Source organism: Propithecus coquereli, unplaced genomic scaffold (assembly GCF_000956105.1).
Source record: "Propithecus coquereli isolate 6110/MARCELLA unplaced genomic scaffold, Pcoq_1.0 Scaffold52, whole genome shotgun sequence".
In the NCBI taxonomy this organism is placed as follows: domain Eukaryota; kingdom Metazoa; phylum Chordata; class Mammalia; order Primates; family Indriidae; genus Propithecus; species Propithecus coquereli.
The window spans coordinates 1,238,187-1,239,019 of NW_012151063.1; the positions used below are offsets into that span (position 1 = coordinate 1,238,187).

The 833-nt window shown below is 49.1% G+C and overlaps 1 protein-coding gene across 1 annotated transcript in view; it reads left to right on the plus strand.

Moving 5' to 3' along the window:
* ARSH (arylsulfatase family, member H) overlaps window positions 1–833 on the plus strand; it is a 41,044-nt gene that overhangs the window by 33,890 nt on the left and 6,321 nt on the right. The window contains exon 6 of the mRNA XM_012656815.1: window positions 230–364. Coding sequence (XP_012512269.1) covers window positions 230–364 — 135 coding nt within the window. The remainder of the gene's footprint in view (window positions 1–229; window positions 365–833) is intronic.

Sequence of the window (833 nt, forward strand, 5' to 3'; positions counted from 1 at the left end):
ATACATTAACATATATTTGTAGGAAATAGATAGCCTATATTTGTATATCCTATAATAAACGTATACACACATATAGAGAGCAGTATAGATGACAGTGTCATGCAGTTGTTAATATACAATGCTGTAGAATACGTAATGAAATAGCATTCACGCACACCGTTATGTGTAACAAGTGCATAATAACAGGTACGTACGAGAGGTAAAGGCTTCCTGTTTCTGACCATCACAGGTAAAATTCTGCAGGCTCTGGACCGGGAGCGCTTGGCCAACCGCACCTTGGTGTACTTCACCTCGGACAACGGGGCCCGCCTGGAGTCCCAGGACGGAGCGGCCCAGCTGGGCGGCTGGAACGGGGTCTACAAAGGTGATTCTGACACCTCTCAGTGTAAAACCAGTAGGCTCCATTAGCTTTGCATTTACCTGAATCTGCTGGCCAGGCTGTTTGCGTATTTTTACAGGAGTTGTGTTTACGTTAGGTCTTCATAGGCTAGGTGAAAAAAACGCTGTGCATTTTGGGGCAATTGCCAAGAGCTTCAAATAAAAATGTCTGAAGCCATGACCACCTCGTGAGAGGAGATACGTAGGGTCTCAACGATCATCTGCAGAGACTTTTTCAGCCTCGGTGCGCTTGGCATTGAGGGTTGGAGGGCTCTGTGTGGTGGGGCGTCCTGTGCCCCGCAGGTGTAGAGCAGCTCCACCCCCAGGTGACGGCAGCACCTGCTCAAAGCAGTGACAGCCAGCGACGTCTCTGGACATTGCCCCATGTCCCCTGGGAGGGCAAGGTCACTTCCAGATGAGAATTGCTCCTGTAAAGTATACTCACTCGAATGCCT